The sequence below is a fragment of the Aplysia californica genome, unplaced genomic scaffold (genome assembly GCF_000002075.1).
Source record: "Aplysia californica isolate F4 #8 unplaced genomic scaffold, AplCal3.0 scaffold00133, whole genome shotgun sequence".
In the NCBI taxonomy this organism is placed as follows: Eukaryota; Metazoa; Mollusca; class Gastropoda; order Aplysiida; family Aplysiidae; genus Aplysia; species Aplysia californica.
In genome coordinates this window covers 1,324,028-1,341,414 of record NW_004797403.1, presented here as the reverse complement: position 1 = coordinate 1,341,414, position 17,387 = coordinate 1,324,028, and the positions used below count along the sequence as shown (strand labels likewise).

Sequence of the window (17,387 nt, the reverse complement as noted above, 5' to 3'; positions counted from 1 at the left end):
GAATGGAGAACGAGTAGTTTTGCTGAAACTTAACAGATTATGACTTTGATTACGGTGATATATTTTCAGATCTATAGAGACGAAGTAATGTATCTGCGTCTATTAGTTTATTAGAATGTATAAAAACTTTGTTAAAAAAAAAAACTACTCTTACGGCCAAGGGAGGCTGGGGAGTTGCCTAAAATATGCGATAGAATTCACAGACCCCCTTCTTTGTTGAAGGCCTAGTAACCTAGTGAACTAATTACAGACGGCACTACATTTTCTCATGACATGACAATTGACAACATCCCTGAGCATCGCTGTGGCACTGATTACCGCGCGTAAGTGTTTTCGCGCCCCACGTCAGGCGAGACACGAAATAATGCACTGTTGTTGTGGATCGCCGCCACGAGTGACACCTCTCTGTTACTGTAAACCCTCTCTGATTCAACCTCTCAAAGACAATAACAATAGCAACAATCCCCGACTGGATATTCAAAACTTTGCGTTGGGGTTAAGAATACGTAAATCACAGCAATTACATCATTTGTAGGTAGATCTAAATACAAGTCTAGTAACATACTGGCTTTAGGCCTTCCGTACTGATTTTGATGGCCATGGAATTCAAGTAGTTCCGAGTGGTCGCTCGTTAAGGAAGTCCTCCCCCGGTATCAAACGCGAGAAAGTAAACAGTAAACAATTCTAGAGTCACCCCCTTTTAAACGCAATTACCACAAAATTATTTATACATGTATGTTTTGCTAAAGTTCTTCACATGTGTCACTGCAAAGAAGGTTTTCTCTTTCTTTCTTTCTTTCTTTCTTACTAAAAATATTTCTTTTTAAATCTTTTTTTGTTTTTGTATTAAAATTATGAGCATCAAAAATCTTTGTCATGTCATAAAACGTCCCAATTTGACATACCTGTATTTGTACATTCAAAGCACTGGCTGTTAGGGAATCAGCACAGTCTACGACGTCCATCTTGCTCTTGTTATCAAGATGCAGTAGGCCTACACCGATATTTGTTTTCAGTATCACGATACCAATTATCTGAAAATGGCAGTGCAAAGAGAGTTTGGGCTTTTTTTAAAACGCTGCAATGATCTTTTTTTAAATAATAAAGGCTATAATGGTAAAGGAACCACAATACGTTAGATCAAAAATAGTACATGCTTTGCTATGTAGACTCTTTGGTTAGATCAAGGAGCCGTTTAATGCCAGTGCTTAATGTTTATATAGATGGCATCTTGTTTGAGGGAATTCCCTGTAGATCTAAAGAATTCAACTTAAAAGTGGGCATTCAAACTTTAAAGTTTAACTGGTACTCATGATTTTCTGTGGCATTCGAAGAGATACAAAGTTTAAAGTTAAAGTCTCACAATACTAGTCGTCTTCCCAACCCTGTTATAAGGTGCTGAGTGCTGAGACCTGGATTGTGTACTAAAACTGTGTCAAGAATTATATCATAATGAATGCGTCATGGATATAAATTCTTTAGATTAATATCTACTTTTGAATTACAAAATTCTATCTGTCATTTAAGCCGCTAATTCTGGGTTACGAAGACCATGAGGTAAGACAGCAATAAACGTCGTTCTATCTGCTCTATCAAAATCGTTACAATATTGGGGTCTTTATTTTAAAAATAATAAATATCAACCTGTAATAATTATAGGCCTACTGAATAGAGGGGCAGAAATCTTTTAAGTAATAACCTATTGGTTGTCATGATTTGGCCTCTTGTCTGTTTTGTAACTCTTCTGAATAAAGATCAGTTCCGGTGTTCCCTTGATGGCAGTCTCCGTATCTTCAAAGAGCTGTGTGAGGAGGCTCTCAAGCCCAGAGGTCAAAAGTCCCGGATTCGAATCCGGGTAGCGACGGAAAAAAATTTTCTTCTCTAAAATCGTCTCCTTTCACCTCCTTTCCTGCTCTCTGGCAACAATGTTACTGTCGTCTGCTTTCGTCTTCACTTTCTGCCCCCACTGCCTCACCTCCTTTGCCCCCCTACTCGAATCTGGGGCTCCTGACTCTTTTTTAAGCCTTCCTACTGCTACTCCTTGGCCCCTTCTTACAGCTGTCTTTCAGCCACACCCATGATCTTCTGAACTACACCTAGCCTTTTCGGACTAGAGTGAAAAATCTCGGGGGTCCCGTGTGCAAATTGCGCAAGTTAAAGATCCCTTGGTGGTCTAAAATCGAAATGAGTAGGCTTCGGCCGTCATCCAGGCAAAATTCAAAATTTCCTACCAACTGAATGTTTAATGTGTTCCGCGCGCTCATATGACCCCAGCAGTTGCGAGCGCCGGGTAAAACACATACCCCCCCCCCCCCCCCCCTAAAAAAAGACCTGTGTGCTTGAAATAGACAATCAAAGTCAATATATTACAGTTATCAAGATATTCAAAGAATTGCATTCGAAAAAGTTTGGCATAGATCTAATAATATTTTCTGTTGTGCTAAAACTCAACATTTTTAACGTCAAATTTCTCAAACTTAAGTACTGAACAGAAAGAATTTTGTAATTCTAGGGTAGGGGTAGCAAAATGGCAAGGCGATACCAGACAGAGAGGCGCTGAAGTTCTCAAAAGGACACATTTTAATGATGAGGGTCTGTTTTCTGAGCTCAGAGGGGCTCATAATGTATGCATGGCGCAGATCCTTGGCGCGACTGGAATTTCGTTCACCGTGTGTCTTCCAACATTTTAATGGTTGATGGGAACCCGTCATCCGTCAATGCCCGAGGGTATCTTTTTTTTTCTCTTTTTTTTTGGAAGGAGGAGGGAGTAGACTCTGGTTTCTCTATCAGTTACGTCAACAGTTAAGTCCAGTTGTTTGTCAACATGACCTCGAACAACAGCTCCGAGCTCCCATATGTCGTCAGACACTATACATTACATTGTCTCTTATCACCGCGAAGCCTTCGTACTTGACCATCTCTTCTGCACTCGTTCAACAATAATAGGGGCTTTTGTAGACACTTGTACAGGCCATCCTTTATGCCTAGCAAATCCGCTATTTGCAGGTAATGATCCTCGCCTCTTATAATTAGGCCTATGTCGCGTGAATTCGGGTTATTTTTGAGTAAACCACCGGCATAGTATAATATCATGTATTATCTACAGGGTGATCCCCCCCCCCAAAAAAAAACCCACAAAAAAAACGGTACAACTTTTTTTGGGTTATATTTTCCTCCGCACTGAAGTTTTGAGTTTCAAATTTGTAAACAACATTCGGAAGTTAAAAGGAATTTGTCTAAGATTCGTTTTAGATAAATCCACAGAATAGTTTTGCTCTACATAGCGCGTAAAGAAACCCAACTCATTTTCAGCTCTATTAATATTATGTTCCCATTTTTGTAGCATGACGTTCTAGTTCGCATTAGGCCTACAACTAAAACACCCAATGATGGCGCCATATTTCAAACCACTGTAGCCTAACATGCCAACAAAAGTTTGCAGTCTAAAGTTTTTCTTAAGTTTCCTTTGCCTGCTGAGATCATGGTTAAGATAAGTAGAGCAGAAAGCTTTTTGTATTGAACATTTCCTAACCACCAATCCGTTTCGTAAGTTTCACACAAGGTACGAAAATCTGTATTAAAGTGTCCTGAAGGCCTTCTTTGGTGTCAATGGTGAAAATGGTCCACCAGTTAGGACCTGCAGAGATTTAGATATAAAAATTCCCAAACAAAACTACTACATGTACTTTAGGTAACCCACCCCTTAAAACGTCACCAGAATGCAGAATTCAGTAGATGTGCCCCATGAGACGTCTGTTCGTAGACGGTGTCTGAAGCAATGACTTTCCTACATCTCAAAGGTCCGCCATTCTCAATGCAGATCTTCATCTACGACTGTACCAATATTCTCGTTCGCGTAGCTATCAGGGGGTAGCAACGTGTTCATGATTCCTCGATCGTCTTGAAAAGCGTGAACATATTATTATTTTGCTCTATGACATTTGGTTCCTTGCAAAGCCCATAATTCATCTTTCTGGTTATATCAACTCCACATGCTGTCTATTTGGGCGACCTCACCACCCCCTCCCCAATTGTCTCTAGAAACAGCTCCATACTGTAACTGTAATGTAAACAGTGTGTGTAGCTTTGAGTACTCACAGGGGCGGCTGGTGGTTTGTAGAACTTACTGGCTGTAATTCCCATCGATACCTCCTCTTCTCCTCCCCCCTTCTCCGCCCCCCGCCTCAGAACTTCACCCCTACAACACACAGACAGACAGACCGACATACAGACAGACGGACATACAGACAGATAGACAGACAGACGGGCGGATGGACAGACGGTCAATTTTATACTTACCTGTACACTATAGGTATTTTGTGCGTGTGTGGGGGGAGGGGGGTGGATGGGTAGGTGAGAGAGAGAGAGAGAGAGAGAGAGAGAGAGAGAGAGAGAGAGAGAGAGAGAGAGAGAGAGAGAGAGAGAGCGAGAGAGATAAGGGGGGGGGGGGGGTTAATATATAAAAAAGGTTTACGACTCGTACTAGATCTAGATGAAAATCCATGGCGTTACAAACTTCAAAGTAAATCTGAGCTTCAAGACATTGACTGAACTTGAGGCCAATAAAATATGGATAGATCTGACTTGATCGGCACGGAACAAGAAATACTTCTAGAAGCAACCACTTCTTAGCCCTGCCCCTAGCATAATGTGCGGCTGGGCCTCCGATCCACCCCCCCCCCCCCCCCAAACCACGCGCCTTGCCCTGTCTAAGACGGAAAATGTCAAAGACGAAATTTTATCTAGCTCCCTTGCGATTGTCTTACTACAGTAGGTCCTACAGATTCGACAGTGATGAATTGTTAATTAAGCCTATAATTTAGTCTTCAATGAGAAGGCCCAACCAGTGCAGTTGCTTGAAGTTGTCTTTAGTAGGCCTTGGCCACTCCTAAAGGGGGGATTAACATGTTATTCTTCATGCAGTATGCATAGGGTGCGGTGGGAGAGCGGCATAGTGCGCTCATAATGACTTGCAGTTGTGAGCCCTGTAAAACCTTACTAAAACAAACACTGTGCAGTTTCGCAGACATTGGAAAAAAAAAATTAAATGCATCGGCCGGGAATCGAACCCGGGTCACCCGCGTGGCAGGCGAGTATTCTACCACTAGACCACCGATGCTCCTGAAGATTGGGAAGTAACAAAAATTATAAAGGTTATAAGATAAATCTGATATTGAAAGTATTGGCTTAAAAATAAGGATTTCCTGTTTACGTTTTAGTTTCGGAATCGAAACGAATTATTTCCATATCCTCTCCTCACCTCTCCTGCGTTGCATTGCATCAAGCCAACGTTGTTGCCGACTGGGTAATAGTCTCAGGCCTTCGGCTCCCTAGCAGACCTGTTAGTTTTAAGCCCTGAGAATCTAGATCTAGATCTACTAGAAAATGGAGCCCATCAAGACCACACAAATCACAAGTATCTGGACATACCTTGAAACGGTAACTAATTTAGGCTAGGCAAGGCTACTCTAGGCTAACGGAATCCGCAAGCTAATTTTTGGGTGCTTTTGTTTTCGGTAGTTCCCACCCCCTTATTTAATTAAACTTATTTGAGCTTAGATCCTAGATCTAGAATATGATAGGTGCAAGAAAGTTGTTAGTAGACCATTTAAAGGTTAGCTAAAATCATTTGAACATTTCTTTATCAAATTATGATGAAAACAATTATCATTTTATATTCTTTTGTCTTCATTAATAACAGAGGGTACAGAGACAAGTGGTCGCGGGTTGGGCCAGCTACTCTAGTTTAGTAACTGAAGAAAACTTAAGAATGTTTCTGATAAGCCTTTCACTTCAAACACGACTGCTGCACTAGCAGACGACTGAAGTTCTCGGAAAAGGATTGACCAAAAGTGGAACTTAAGTTAGACAAGGGCGACAAGGCACGTAACTCTAATAAAGCAGATTGCACACGAGCTGCACAGAAGGAAAAATGGCATGGGGAATGGTCGCGCTCAGGGCACGGTCGTGCCAAGGACGGATGTCTCTATTTCTCCAAACGGTTTCCGTTCTCGAGAATTTTTGATGGAGTGGCCCGTGTGTGTCTGTGTGTGAAGGTAGAGAGGTGTTCGAGTAACGAGTCCAGACTTGAGTACTCGAGTAATATACATGCGGCGAGTCCAGACTCGAGTCACAAGTAAATTACTCGAGTAAGGACTCGAGTCTGTAGGGGAAAAAAAAAGAAAATTAGGAGAAAAATTTGTTCTTTTTTTAAAGTTAAGAATTGATAAAAGAGAAATTCTAATAAGCAATTTTTAAAAACTGATTAAAAAAACCCAACTAAAACAAAAACACCACCCCTCAAAAAAAAGGAAAAAATCACCCCCCCTCCCCCTCCATTCCGGAGCCCTATATATACTTCGAAGCGCACAGTTTTCTAGCAGTACCTTTTGAAGGTATTTTCAAATGAAGTATAGTCTGGGAACGTTGCCCCAACAACTGAAGTAGCCTTAAATATTCAGACATTTAAAAATCTCTAGATCTAGAGATATATATAAATATATCTAGAATCTAGATTGAATTCGATGCAAAAAATGCTTCTTCGCAGTCCTGGCCGAATGAAAGACCATATAATGCCTAAATCTCGCAAATGACCAAAAAATCTCGAGATCGGAAACTGTTCGGAGAAATAGAGTTCAACTTTACTTTTCCGAACACTCCGAGAAATAGTCACTTCGATATTTTTTGGGTCAGGGGCTGCGCCCCCCTGAAACCCCCCCTACTCTTGAGGCCAAAACTGACGAATAACAATTATTGCGGGGTGGGAAATACAGAAAAAGCGCCAATTTTTGTTAGTGGATAGAGATCTCTAGCCTTATAACCGAAACAAGCGGATAGTTAGAGAATGTTAAGAGTACGCCATTGGCCAATATTTATAGTTCAGCCTTCTTGTTTGACCCAATGATTATAAAACATGATAAAGCAATGGTGCGAAAAGCGTGCGAGCTCACGAAACTCCTGGGGGAGATTATCTTCGCGTCAACCGACGGTCAACCGCTGACTTGCTTCCTTTCAGGGCGCACCTGGTGCGGTTGGCGCAGCTCGTTGTTCCATTGTTAGAGACCATTAAAAGCTTTAAATATGTTGGTTTGAAGGTGATAGCTTGCTTGTGGCCAAGGTTAGGTCCATACAACCAGACGGTTTTAGAACACTTAAGTCTCACCCCCGAAAAGCTTTTTTTTTCATCACGAGGGTGAAGATAAAATCAGTCCTCTTTGATCCTCCACATTTAATTAATTAGAAACAATTTGTGAGTCTACCACAATTTCTGTGGGCCTACTCATCATGATGATACTGCGAGCTGGGCAGTTATAGAAAATTTACATGACATGAAAAAGATATGCCTTAGGTTTATTTAGTGTGGCACCAAAGTTAACCAACTGTGTATCAAGTTTTGGACAACAAAGGGTTTGTTTGGCTGTGCACGTGCTTAGTCGCAGTGTATCAAAAGCAATTTTAAATTGGGACACTCATATGTATCATCAAGAGCTTCTTCTAAAACTTCAAGTGCGTTGTTGGAAACAGTTCCACTGCTTTTGAGGTAAAGACAGGAGTTAGACAAGGATGCAACACACATGTCAGCAATTCTGTTCAACCTGGCCATTGACTGGGTAATGAGGAAAACTACAGAGGATACATCGAGAGGCATAAGGTGGACCCTCCTCTCCACCCTCGAGGATCTTGACTTTGCCGACGACCTTGCACTACTCCCCCATACCAACCAGCACATGGAGGAAAAAACAAACCGACTCCACAAATACGGACGCCAGATTGGGTTAAGAATAAGCCAGAAGGAGACAGAAGTGATGACACTGAATGTAGGCTCCCCAACGCTGATATGGGTGAACAACACAGACCTGCCTATAACAGACACAATTACCTAACTAGGCAGCATAAACAAAACTGACAGCGCCGCAAAGGAAGACATCATGAACAGACTCAGCAAGGCAAGATCTCTGTACACAGAAGCATGATCAACATCTGGAAGTCAGGACAGTTTAGTATACAAACCAAGTTAAAGCTGTATAACAGCTGTGTACTTATCTACACTCCTATATGGAGCTGAATGCTGGAGGATGACTTATCATGACCGTCCCAAGCTATCTTCCTTTCATACAACCAGCTTATGCCAAATCCTTAGAATCTTCTGGCCCGACAAGATATCCAATGCAGATCTGTTACATAAATGTAGGCAAGAGGACATGACCACCATAATGAAAAGGAGAAGATGGAGATGGATGGGACCGGGACATGTTCTGAGAAGAGAACCAGACTCTATGGTGAAGTCTGGACACCCGAAGGACGTTGCAAAAGGAGCAGACCCAAAGTGACCTGGAGACGTACAGTAGAGTCTGAAATAAATCCTGGAATCATTCGTGGGGAACGCTGACCAAGATTGCCCAAAACAGACAGAGCTGGAGATCCTTTGTTGCTGCCCTTAACGCCAGATGGGGTAATGGGTAGTCAGTAAGTAAGTAAGCACTTAAAAATGAAATTTCTGACGTAAGTGGATACCCTTTGAAGAAACTTTACGATGTAGTCCGCAAGGACTGTACAGGGATATATTGGAAGATTCCTCATCTTCCCATGCTAGGCACCTGACACTCATCAGCCAGAACCAGTTAGAACATTGTCGTCACGGTGGCTTGAAAAAGCCAGTTTTAAACTTGTGGAATTTGTTGGTGTGTTTGAAGCTGGGTTTTTAAAAACGTATGTTAAACCTTTAAAGAATAGAGCGCACAGTAGCATAGACAGAATCTAAAGTTGAAAATGCTCCAGGAGCCAAACGTAATTGAATTTATACAAAGGTGATTCCTACAAATGCAACACAGTCGACTATGAGTCAGTGTATTTATTAATGTCAGACTGCTCGATGATCTTTACAGTGCAGTCAAAAATTCGTGGCGCAACTTGTTCTTAGACATCTCTTTAACGGGTGAATCAATGTAACATAAACTTTGCACAGCAGTTTGTATCAATTTATCTTAACGTATTCATATTTTTCCACAACAATTGAGGCTAGATTAAAAAACATATCTTCATGAATTTATATAAAATACTAAAATGGGGTCAACTAGTCACTCCACAGCCTGTGTTATAGTACCACTGCGTGTGTTGTGTGAGCTCATTAATGCACAGAGCAATGCGTGCAGTCGCTGACCTCGATTCTCCGATAGTGCACAAAGGCCGAAGAAGGATTGCACTCTCTCGGTATTTACGGTCTCTGGTTTGACCTATTCTTTACGAAGTGACTATTTCTCCGAACGCTTGGGATGATAAACTTGATTTCTTCAAATGGTTTCCGTTCTCGAGTTTTGTTGGTTATTCATTTGCGCGAGTTCGGCGGCGTCTTTCATTCTGCCATTCCGCGAGGACTGGGAAGAAGCATTTTTTGTTGCATCGAATTCACTTGCTAGAGTTAGATCTAGATCTAGATGTTTATAATCTAGATCTAGAAATTTTTAGCCTAAGTATCTGAATATTCCGATACTTCAATTGTAGTTGGGGCAACGTTCCCGGACCAGGCCTATATAGTACTTCAATTGTAAATTGTGGCCTATGCCTTTAAAAGGTAGGCTACTGCGAGAAAAGGAAGACTGCTCGACTTCAGCAGTAACCTATTTTGATAGTCATCCCTAAAGCAAAAACTAAATAAAAAAAAAAAAATCCCCCCCCCCCCTCCTACCATTCACACCATACACACACACACACACACACACACACACACACACACACACACACACACACACACACACACACACACACACACACACACACGGCACACCCATACACACACACTCTCAAACACAGACATGCACACTCACACAGCACACATACACATGGGCCACTCCATTCACAAAGAACCAAAAAGTCTCGAGAATGGAAACAGATGGCATGAACAACTTGCAAGAAGACAGACAATAGGAAGGAATGGGGTAACATGATCGTCAATGTCTGTTCCAGACCTGACACCTGAAGAAGGAGAAGACAGTATGCATATTCTCTCACTTTGATCCGAATTCACAACTGGATGGGCAGGTCTAGTTGAAATTTGAAATGCCAATGAGTCCCCCCACCCCCACCCCCCTTTATCAGACTTACTGCAGTGAGGAGTTATTGACTGTTGATCGTAACTAAGATGGCTGACATTGAGAAAGATGTGACGCTGTGACTATTGTAAAAGCAGTGAAGTTCTGTCCGTCTGATCACCTACCTAATTCTCATGAAGGGTCTTATTTCCTTTGACAGGTGGATTGGTCAGATCCTTGGTTCAGTGGACTGTTAGCTTTTCATCTCTTCACATTCTTGGTCACTTTCCTCACAAGGAACAAACAGATGCTGCAAGCAGCGCATTTCTTGGTCCTGTGTAAGTGTATTGTATTGCAAGCGTAATATGTTATCTTTCTTTAAAGCAGTGGAAGGTATATTTTTGCCAGACAATGCTGCTCCTCTTAGTACTCATTCATTTTCTTCAATTGATGAACTGGTGAATGTCTTCTTATTGAGTTCGGTGAAATGAATGAAGACATTTGATAAGTTTTATCAAAAGATGAAGCTTTGGGGCTTTGTAATTGTGGACAGACAAATTTATGGGTGGTTTGTTATTATGATAGTTGTGGTAATATGTGTGTGTGCCTAAAGCTGTCCCCATCGTTTTATGCAAGAAAAATTCTGAAATTATGCAAACTGAGCCCAAAAACGTAAAATTATCCGATTCTGTTAATGTTAACAAAGAATGATGAAGGAAAATAATCAGAAATTATGCAAAAAATGATAAAATTCTGCTAAATTATGCGGGGTGCATAAAACCCCGGAGACAGCTAAAGAAAGGTACCAAAAGTTGGATTTTGACCATTTTGAGTTAAGGGTTGCACCTTAAAGGAAATTCAAAGCTGAACACAGGGGTTATTGAACTTTTTAGATACCTCAAGCAGTTTTTGAGATATTGCACATTTTGCCAGGTAGGCTATAAAAATATAATTTTGAGAAAATGAGCTTTAAGGTAAACAAACGTGAGTACACATACACATTTTTTTTTTTAACCTGATTTTTTAAATGTATTTATTCATGGAAAATTCATTTCCATATTGCATTCAGTTGACATCAATATCATGAATGGAATTCAATAGTAAAACTTAGCAGGGGAGAGAAAACGTGCTTCAACAATAGATTTTAATACCTTTTAAAAGCAGTTTTCATTATACCTTTCGCTCAAAATAATTCAAAATAAAACATTTAGAAGTCAAATCAATGAAAACCCTTGGAGCACATTGTAAAAAAATGTTGGATCTACCCTTTTTTTAAATGGAAACACATTTTGGTCAAAAGAGTGATATTTGTCATAATCAGCCTGTAGCTCGAAGCGGTCTGGGGCGACTTTTGGTACCTTTCTCTTGGCGCACGCACAAGTAATGTTATTGCTTTACTGTTCTTTTAAGTAAAGAATAGGTGACATAAATATATGGAAAATTCTTCTGACAGCTAATGTTTCTCCTTTTCTTTCATTTTTCATAAATAAAGTGCTGCTGGTTTACTTTGCTGAAACCCTGAATGAATTGGCTGCCAAACATTATAAGTAAGTACATGCTGAGAAGTATTTTGAGGTCTTTTCAGTTTTCAATCTGACTCAAGTACTGTTGATATACTTTTTTCCACATCTCAATGTTGAGTTTGAAGTCATTTCTTGAATAATTTTGTTTCTTTTTGCTTTGTAGATTACAGGTGTGATTTTAACTTTTTACTGCTTTGAGATATTTTGGGCCAAAAGGTGCTGTAACTGATGATTTTATGCTGCTTTTATTTAGGGTATTTTTTGTCTTTAACTGGCTACTGCTTGTGAATCAAATGATAATCTTTTTCCATTTAAGGGGGCTCGATTCTTACGGGACATTTTTAACTAAAGACCAACTGAATCAACTTTTGTCACAGGCACAAAGCATGAGACAAAAGATTCATGTTCAACTGTTGACACACTCGATTTACGTAAGCCACTGCCATGGAAACGGCGGCTATCTTGAAAATTGGAGATAACATTTTATTTTTTCCCTCCATTTCTATAGTTTTTAACTTTTTAAAATTCTGTAACTTGCAAAATGTAATAAATAAATAGGTGCTTTCTGCTGGCTATTTGGATTTTTAATACTATACTTAGAAAGTATACAAAATTGTTCTCAAAGTTGGGGATAAGGGGTTTTCGTGGCCTAGAGGTTAAGGTATTGGCCTCTCATTGAACGGTCCTGGGTTCGAATCCGGGTAGCGACCGAAAAATTTTCTTCTCTGAAAGTCTCCTTTCACCTCCTTTCCTTCTCTCTAGCAATGTTCTGTCGTCTGCTTTCGTCTTCTCTTTCTGTCCCCCACCCCCACACCTCCTTTGTCCCCTCCTCTGGGCTCCTCACACTTTCTGCAGCATTTGTGCTGCTACTCTTTGGCTCCTTATTGCTGTCTTTCAGCCTCACCCCTGATCTTGTGGTAGGAAAGGTCTACACCTAGCCTTCTCGGAAAAGGACGAAAAATCTCGGAGGGCCTGTGTGCAAGTTGCGCTCATTAAAAATCCCTTGGTGGTCTAAAATCGATAAGAGTAGGCTTCGGCTGCCACCCAGGCAAATTCAAAATTTCCTACCAACTGAAAATGTTAGGTGTATCCCATGCGCTCATATGGCCTTATGCAGTTGCGAGCGCCGTAAAACACTTCCAAAAAAAAAAAAAAAAGTTGGGGATCTGGAATTTGTTCTTTTAAAGAATATTTTTGGCCTGAAAAAAAATTTGTTAAAAAATTCTAAAGCAAAATGTGTAAATCACTAACCAGCCCACTACAAGTACAAACCATTTCTCTGACTACATGCCAAATTTCAAATCTCGGTGTTGGAAAATTTTAAAAATGTTGGAGATTTAAAAAACGGCAAGCGAAAAGTAGTGAAAAAGTATGTTTTGAGAAAATCCAAAAGCATAGAAAATGTTAGTACACAACGTAGAAACAATAACATTGAATTCTGTTAATGTTAATCACTCAACGATCAGTGTCAATAAAATCTCAACTGAGTAAGGGACTGGAAAATACCAAAGTAAAAAGTTCTCAAAGTGAGTGAAAATCAGTCTCTGAGGCCCTAGACCCGACCCGCGAGCCCCTCTAAAAAACAACAATTTTGATATCGGAATGTGGCTACCGTACCTGATGGTAAGGGCCTTACGAAATAAGATAAATGGTCACGTTTGTAAAAATCAGTTGCGCTGCAGGTTGAAGAACAAGCAGTCAGCTACCCCTTAGATCTTACAGGGGAAGGCAAAGAAAGACAAAGAAGAAGAAATACGTATTCTTTACTTTTTGTATTCAATGCGGTTTGTCACAGTGCCTTTCTCATCACATACTTTTCTGTTTCTGCAGGGTTTTCTCTCGCCAGCAATATTTTGACAGCAAAGGAATGTTTATTTCTCTGGTGTGGTCAGCCCCTCTTCTCATGAACTGCCTTATCATTGTGGTAAGCCCTCCCCTTTCCGCTGCCCCGAGACATGTCTTGTGAGTCGTCTTGATCCAAACTTTGTTTGGTTTTTGTCCCTGTTTGTCTTCATGACTGTTGTCTGCCTGTCTTGTGCTTCCCAGAATAATGCTGAATTTTTGCACCTTGATTTTCTGTTATGTCTTTCCACCTAAAGTTTCCCTCATGACTCATGGTGAAACTGCTCAAGAAACTAAAAGGAGACACAAACGGACTGATCAAAACAGAAAACGACCTTGCAAGATAAACAGACAATGAACAAGAAGTAAGGAAAGGATTGGGACCTGGAACTTGTGCAGCTTGACAAACAAAGAACCTGAGATAGTGGAGTTCATGACCCAGAGCAAGATCTCCTTCATAGGCATTACTGTTACAGAGATCAGGCAAAAAGGAACAGGTACAAAAGAGATCCATTCCAACTTTGTCCTCATTTGGAGCGGGGTAAAAAAAGAGCAAAGAGCTGAACATGGTGTGAGTTTCATCATACACTCTGACAAAGCAAAGGAATTAATCAGTACAGAGTTCATTTCAGAAAGACTTATCAAAATCAGCATTAGAGAGGGCAAAAAGACCATAAACTACATTCAAGTGTATGCACTGTGCAAGGACTCCTACTCAGACGAAGAAAAGACTCTTTCCTCTTTCTTTAAAGAACTCTCGCAATTAATCAGCAGCATCCCAGTCAAGGAAGACCTTTATGTAATGGGAGACTTCAACGGAAGATTCGGAGAGAGAAGAACACGGTAGACAAGACACCTGGGCCCACACAGTGACCACAGAACACCAGTTAATTATAACGGCAACCATGTATTGGAACTGTGTGCTGAGCACGACTTATTCATCACCAACACCTTCTTCCAGCACAGAGCCTCTCAGATCTATACCTGGTACAGATGGAACAACATCAGGGTCTCATCACGGATCGACTTCATATTAGCGAGATCTCGAATGCGGATCACAATCACAGACTCAAGAACAATCCCCAACGCAGGCCTGGACACAGACCACAGGCCAGTCATCATCAAGAAAGACAAAAAAAACCCTGCAAACTGTAAAAGACAGCAAGAGAGACTAAATATGCTTCGGAGGTGATCAGGTACAGACTCAGATCAGATACACCCTTAATGAAAGGCTAGTCTCTATCAACTCTACAATACTTACCGTAGAAGAAGCTTGGGACACCTTCAAAACAGCTCACCCGGACACTCTGAAAGAAGTCTGTGGTTCCAAGGAGACAAAAGGAAGACACAGAAAGGCAACAGTCTGGTGGTCAAAGAAGTTAAGGATGCTATCAAGGAAAAAAAAGATACTGTACACTATCTGGGTCAAGTCAAAGAACGAAGAAGGCTACATTAAGTATAGACTTGCAAGAAGACACGGCAAGAAAGTTGTTATAACATGAAAAGAAAAGCCATGGACCCAGTGTGGTGAAAAGCTAAGTGAAACCAGCAAAACATCATCAAGAGAGTTGTACAGGAAGATGAAGCCGATGAGAGTGAGAGACAAACCCTATGTGCCTACCACTATCATCAACGATACCAATAAAGAAGCTCTACATGAAGAGAAGGAAATAATAAAGAGATGGAAAGAATATTTTCTGGAACTACAGAACCCATCAGGACCACAGGCACAAAACACATTGTGCCCCTTCATCGCCAGGTTCCCAGAGCTCTCAGAACCTACCATCCTGAAGAGTGAAGCGAGAGAAGCATTGAAAACTAGTCCTAAGAACGAGGCAGCTGGAGACGATGGCATCACAACCGAAGCCATCCTTGCATGCGGCGAAACCGGAATACATTGGCTTACAATCATCTTCCAGAAAGCTTGGAAAGAGAGAAAAGTGCCAGCAGACTGGCAAAATGCGATAGTGGTGCCAATATGGAAGAAAAAGGGCAGCAAGAAAGACTGCAAGAACACGTACAGAGGCATATCTCTCAGCTATACGGGGAAAATGTATGCAAAGATCCTAGAGCAATTCACTCTAGCAAAAACCAAACATTTTCTCAGTGATGCCCAGTTTGGTTTTAGAAAAGGAAGAGGGTGCACTGATGCAATCTTTGCACTCCCGACAACTGTGTGAGAGGGCATTAGAATACAACCAAGTTCCGAGTCTCATATTCGAGGATCAGGGAAAAGCTTTTGATCGAGTAAATAAAAACAAGCTATAGAAGATCCTTGAGCAGTATGACATCAAGGGACAACTGCTAGACAACATCAGGGCTATCTATGTCAACAGCAGAAGCGGAGTCTGCACTACCAGTGGAACATGAAACTGGTTTCCAGTAACATCTGAAGTCAGGCAGGGCTGCAATCTCTTCCCTCTGCTCTTCGTGATCTACATAAAGGAGGCCAATCCAGACCCAGAGGCACTCTATGAACTTGTGTTTGCACACGACCTGGAATGATGAACAACAAAACTCAACTACAGGAGCATATGAACCAACTAAATGCGAGCTGCGAGAAATATGACATGAGGATCAGTGTTAGCATGACCAAGGTCATGACAGTTACCACGAGACAACACAAAGTGAATAACAGCATCAATGAATCCCAACTAAAACAAGCCAGTGAATTCAAATACTTGGGCAGCATTTTCCCAGAAAGTGGCAAATTAGACCGAGAAATAGAGACTATATGTCAGAAAGCCAATGCAATCAGCTATAATCTATTCGCCCCTCTCCTGAAACATCCCGATGTCCCCATGAGCACCAAGGCGAAGCTCACACCATTTTTTTACCAACATTCACATGTCAGTGCAAGACATGGTCCCTAACAAAAGCCCTAGAGAGGAAGCTGGTCACATGCGAAATGAAAAGTCTAAGAAGAGCGTTAAACAAGACAAGACGAGACAAAATAAAAAAAAATTTAATCATTAAGAGACATAGTAGGAGCAACACCAATCCTACCACACATTGAAAAACAAAAGATCAAGTGGTTCGGACACCTCACATGGATGCCTTGAAACCAACCAGCTCTGAGGACACAAAACATCATAATTCTGGCTTGAGAGCCAGAGGAAGACCAAGATGACACTGGAGCGAATCTGTGGCAGACGCCCTCAGAGCTCATGGGATGTCCCTCCTACAGGCCACTCGTCTTGCTGCAGACAGACCCTTGTGTTTCCCCACGGCACCCACTGGTACAAGCGGAAGAAAAAAGTAAAAGTAAAGTGACATAAGTAAGTCTTTTTTCAAACCACTTCAGCAAGTGTTCTTTTCTCATTTTAAATAAGTCAGATTTACCTAGGTTCGGTAGGGTGTTAATTAATGTATGAATATTAATACATTTGTAGGTCTTACTTCTTTTCCCCCTATTGTTTCTGTATCTGTCTTTCTATCTTGCTTTTACCCATTAGGAAATGGCCAGTGTCATGCCGATGTGCTTCTATTCTCAGTACTCAAAACATCAGACTTAACTCTTCCTGCCCCCCTGTATCTTTTGACAATATTATTTGTATTGAAGCTCTTCTCTTCTTTGCACCGAGTGAAATGAACTAAGTTTATTTTGTCTTTCCCCAGATGATGTGGATTCTGTTCTCATCTCAGCTCATGGTGACCACAGGCAGACTGAGGCTGGAACAGGAGAGGAAGGCTCTAGAGAGAAGAGAGAAAGAGAAGGCAGCTGGAGGAGGAGGAGGAGGAAACATGAAAAAAGATCAATAAAAGGAGATCGATATAATTCCAATGGGAGTGCATTGTTGTTTTGTCTGTGTAAAGGAAAGGATGATGTGTTCTGAGACGAGTTTTGATTTTGTAACACTTCTTGTGCCTGGGTTGAGACTAAAGTCTACTGTGGGGCAATCTGTACACAGTTATGTGTATATATATGTCCTGCCATACCTCATTCTCCACTCCAGATTTTAGCTGTTGAATGACTGATATAAAGACATAAACA

General features: G+C 41.1%; 2 protein-coding genes and 1 non-coding gene across 3 annotated transcripts in view; 1 reads left to right on the top strand and 2 right to left on the bottom strand.

Moving 5' to 3' along the window:
- LOC101852317 overlaps positions 1-1,157 on the bottom strand; it is a 10,401-nt gene extending 9,244 nt beyond the window's left edge. Inside the window, exon 1 of the mRNA XM_005096618.3 lies at positions 906-1,157. Coding sequence (XP_005096675.1) covers positions 906-965 — 60 coding nt within the window. The 5' untranslated portion in view covers positions 966-1,157. The remainder of the gene's footprint in view (positions 1-905) is intronic.
- Positions 1,158-5,048: 3,891 nt separating this feature from the next.
- TRNAG-GCC lies at positions 5,049-5,119 on the bottom strand. Its single transcript has one exon. It is a non-coding gene; the product is annotated as a tRNA-Gly (tRNA).
- Positions 5,120-5,232: 113 nt separating this feature from the next.
- LOC101852091 (transmembrane protein 18) lies at positions 5,233-17,177 on the top strand. Its single transcript, XM_005096617.2, has 5 exons — positions 5,233-5,439; positions 10,249-10,366; positions 11,521-11,575; positions 13,382-13,475; positions 17,012-17,177. Exons 1-5 carry the CDS (start codon positions 5,386-5,388, stop codon positions 17,153-17,155), a joined length of 465 nt encoding a protein of 154 aa, XP_005096674.1. The 5' UTR covers positions 5,233-5,385; the 3' UTR covers positions 17,156-17,177.
- The last annotated feature ends 210 nt before the right edge of the window (positions 17,178-17,387 follow it).

Bases quoted from the DNA above. Each gene is read 5' to 3' on its own strand.
- LOC101852091 (XM_005096617.2), top strand. From the start codon at position 5,386: ATGGAGCCCATCAAGACCACACAAATCACAAGTATCTGGACATACCTT. The intron at 11,576-13,381 runs GTAAGTACATGC...CTGTTTCTGCAG, and splicing joins TTGGCTGCCAAACATTATAA to GGTTTTCTCTCGCCAGCAAT. The intron at 13,476-17,011 runs GTAAGCCCTCCC...GTCTTTCCCCAG, and splicing joins TGAACTGCCTTATCATTGTG to ATGATGTGGATTCTGTTCTC.